Below are 3,746 nucleotides of genomic sequence, written 5' to 3'. Positions count from 1 at the left end.
TTTATATTTCGCAACAAATTGACATTTTGCTAGGTGCAGATATTTATGCACTCCACCTGGATGGACTTCCCATTTTTGGACCTTCAGGAACTCCAGCTGCAATTTCAACTAAATTGGGATACATTTTAACTGGAAAAATCTATACTTCACAAATGCCTGACTCGATTGTGCATTCAACTTTGTGTGACCAGTTAAATAAATTCTGGTCGATTGAAAAGTTCCCTCCGAATGTCCCAGTGGAAAAAATATATGATCCTTGCGAGGAATTCTATCAGCAATCGGTTTGTCGAAATGATGAAGGCAGATTTATAGTCAGTCTTCCATTCAAAGAGGACAAAACTCTTGGGGAAAGCAAAGAAAAAGCGATACATCTATTTTTTACCTTAGAAAATAAACTAAACCAAAACCCACCATTAAAAGAAAAATTTAATAAATTCATGAAGGAATACTTGTCGCTTGGCCATATGAAGGCAATTTCGATTGACAGGGAGAAAGAATCTCCAAATTGTTATATCCCATATCATATGATTCAAAATGACAACTCCAGTACCACTAAGTGCCGAGTCGTCTTTAATGCGTCAGCTAAAACAAGTAATGGCAAATCATTAAATAATATCCTGCTGATAGGACCGAAATTACAAACTGATATTTTCTCTCATTTAGTCAAATTTAGATCCTACCGTGTAGCTTTTTCAGCCGACATCGAAAAGATGTATCGTCAAATTCTAATTGCCGATGATGACCGTAAATATCAAAGAATCGTTTGGCAACTCCATCAGATCCCTTAATCTCTTACGAACTTCAAACTGTAACTTACGGAACATCCTGTGCGCCTTTTCTAGCGTTGCGAACATTGCAACAGTTGTACTTAGAGGAGGAACAAACTTTTCCAATCGCCACACGTTATGCTAAAAATCATTTTTATGTAGATGATTTGTTGGCAGGAGCCGACACTGAAGAAGAAGCTAAAGCCATTATTGCCGAAATTCAAAACCTAATGAAATCAGGTGGATTTAGTCTTCGAAAATGGTCTAGTAGCCATAAAATTATTTGAAAGATTTGGATAAATCCTTGTTAGCTACAGAATCTATACATTCGTTGTGCGATGAAGAAGTAAAACAGCGGGTATTAGGTATTTTTTGGAATCTTTTAACCGATTCGATTCAAGTTAGAATTGCTGATGGAGAAATCGTAAATACAAAAAGGCAACTTCTATCAGTTATTGCTAAAACATTCGATCCGCTGGGACTGTTTTCGCCTTCTGTAATCATATTAAAAATTATGTTGCAAGAACTATGGAAATCGAAAGCCGCTTGGGATGATCCTGTTCCTCTTACCATTCTAGAAACCTGGACAAAATTTAAACAACAAAGCTATAATCTAAACTTGATTTCAGTTCCTCGCTTCTTGGGAGTCGACAATAATTCTGACATCCAATTACATGGTTTCTGCGATGCATCTACAAAAGCATTCGCTGCCGTTGTCTACTTGAAATCTAGACAGAATCAAGTATCTCTCGTAAGTGCTAAAACTCGTGTTGCTCCTATAAAACAGCTTACTATCCCAAGGTTGGAACTTTGCGGAGCACTTCTACTTGCCGAGCTAATAACTGCCATCGAAAAAGCACTATCTTTTCCCATAAAAGAGCGATATTTATGGACAGATTCAACAATCGTATTAAGTTGGATAAATAGACCCCCAAGTAAAGGGAATATTTTCATTCAAAATCGAGTTAATAATATCTTAAATTTAACTTCAGTGTCTGATTGGTATCACATTCCTGGTAAACTCAATCCAGCCGATTGTGCTACTCGAGGACTTTTTCCAGAGCAGCTCAAAAATGCATCTTATTGGTGGAATGGTCCTGATTGGATCAAACAAGATTTTCATCCTCTTGTACCGTCCTTAAAAGTGCTAACTACCAACTTAGATGAGCCAGACTCCGTGCAGGAACCTACGTCCGTAAATGCGGACAGAAATCCTTTGAATGACATGCTACTCAAATTTTCATCTTACACCAAACTTATAAGAGTATTTGCATGGGTTAAACGTTTTATTCAAAATTGTAAAGCTACCTGTTTAACCTCTAAATCAGTAGGGCTCCTTCAAGCAGAAGAAGTAGAGGCTTCACTTAAAAATCTAGTTAAACTCATTCAGCAAGCTGAATTCTACCAGGAAATTAAATGTTTCAAATTGAACAAACCCATACCCAAATCTAGTAAATTACTCCCTTTAAATATATTTTTGGATAAAGATGGGATTCTCAGAGTGGGAGGTCGGCTTTCTAAACATCCGACTCTTCCCTATGATCAAAAATTTCCAATAATCATCCCCAAAAGGCATCATATAACTCCCCTTATAATTCGACATTTTCACCAACTCAGTCTCCATGCTGGACCAGAATTGGTTTTATCTCTCATTCGACAAAAATTCTGGATTCCTGATGGTCGTTCCACGGTTCGTCGAGAAATCAAACGTTGTATCGCTTGCTGTCGATTAAATTCTAAACCTTCGAACCCTAAGATGGGAGATTTGCCAAGTAGTCGAATAACAAAATCTCGTCCTTTTGAAAAAGTTGGGGTAGATTTCGCAGGACCGTTAGTCACAAAATGTCAGCATCTCAGAAAAGCTACCCAATTCAAGTCTTACCTTTGTTTATTCATATGCACAGCGACTAGAGCAGTTCATCTCGAACTCGTGTCCAGTATGTCTACGGAAGCATTCTTAGCCGCACTTCGTCGATTTATTGCACGACGAGGCCATCCCACTGATATCCTGTTAGACAATGGATCGAATTTCATAGGTTCAGATAATTATCTAAAGCAATTATTCAAGTTAGTCCAAGACCAGTCTGTACAAAATTTCCTGACCGTGAGAAACATCAGTTGGAAATTCATTCCACCATATGCTCCCAATTTCGGTGGTGTTTGGGAGTCATCCATCAAACTCGCCAAAAGACATCTCTTTAAAACTTGTCAAGGACATTTGCTTAATTTTGAAGAACTGTCGACTCTCTTATGTCAGATAGAGGCCTGTATTAATTCAAGACCTCTAGTACCACTTTCCAATGATCCAGCTGATCTCAGGGCTCTCACCCCTGGGCATTTCCTAATCGGGGAACCTCTTCTTGAGCTTCCTGAAGGAAATAGTCTCACTAATCAAAATCTTAGTCTTTCTTGCAGATGGAAAAGTCTCTTACAGTTATAACATCAATTTTGGAATAGATGGACTAGAGACGTCCTTCACCATTTGCAAGCCCGACGGAAGTGGCATCAACATCGTCCTCCTTTGAGTGTCGGAGATCTCGTCCTTATTCAAGCTGACAACATGCCTCCATTATTCTGGCCACTAGCGCGTATCCTCGAGATCCTCCCTGGAACAGATGGTATCCCTAGAGTTGCCCTGCTTCGTACTCCATCAGGACCTGCCAAAAGAGCCATTAACAGACTCATTGCACTACCGGTGCCGACATGCCGCGCCCCGGAGGATGGTGATTCATCTGAACGCCAACAGATGGCGCAATGAAAATCCAGAACTTTGAACTCTTGTTTATGTTCAGGGATTAGGCATTCTTAAGGGATGCTTGGAGGAAACGGGTGCTTCCTGTAAACGCGCTACAAAATGTGTAGTTTAAACCTGTAAACAACAAATCTATTCGATGTAATAAATATCGAGACTTGGATGAGGTGAGTCATTCCTTTATTTGTTATCATAATCCTTAATTAAATCAACACATAGAACCAACT

General features: G+C 39.1%; 1 protein-coding gene across 1 annotated transcript; it reads left to right on the top strand.

Moving 5' to 3' along the window:
* Positions 1-1,281: 1,281 nt before the first annotated feature.
* Positions 1,282-3,525, top strand: LOC129962322 (uncharacterized). Its single transcript, XM_056076068.1, has 2 exons — positions 1,282-3,101; positions 3,225-3,525. The coding sequence occupies exons 1-2, from the start codon at positions 1,282-1,284 to the stop codon at positions 3,523-3,525; spliced, it is 2,121 nt and encodes a 706-aa protein (XP_055932043.1).
* Positions 3,526-3,746: the final 221 nt, after the last annotated feature.

Source organism: Argiope bruennichi, chromosome 2 (genome assembly GCF_947563725.1).
Source record: "Argiope bruennichi chromosome 2, qqArgBrue1.1, whole genome shotgun sequence".
NCBI lineage: Eukaryota > Metazoa > Arthropoda > Arachnida > Araneae > Araneidae > Argiope > Argiope bruennichi.
Note: the sequence above shows the minus strand (reverse complement) of the source record. Positions and strands in the feature narration are given on the sequence as shown.

Bases quoted from the DNA above. Each gene is read 5' to 3' on its own strand.
- LOC129962322 (XM_056076068.1), top strand. From the start codon at position 1,282: ATGTTGCAAGAACTATGGAAATCGAAAGCCGCTTGGGATGATCCTGTT. The intron at 3,102-3,224 runs GCATTTCCTAAT...ATTTTGGAATAG, and splicing joins CTCAGGGCTCTCACCCCTGG to ATGGACTAGAGACGTCCTTC.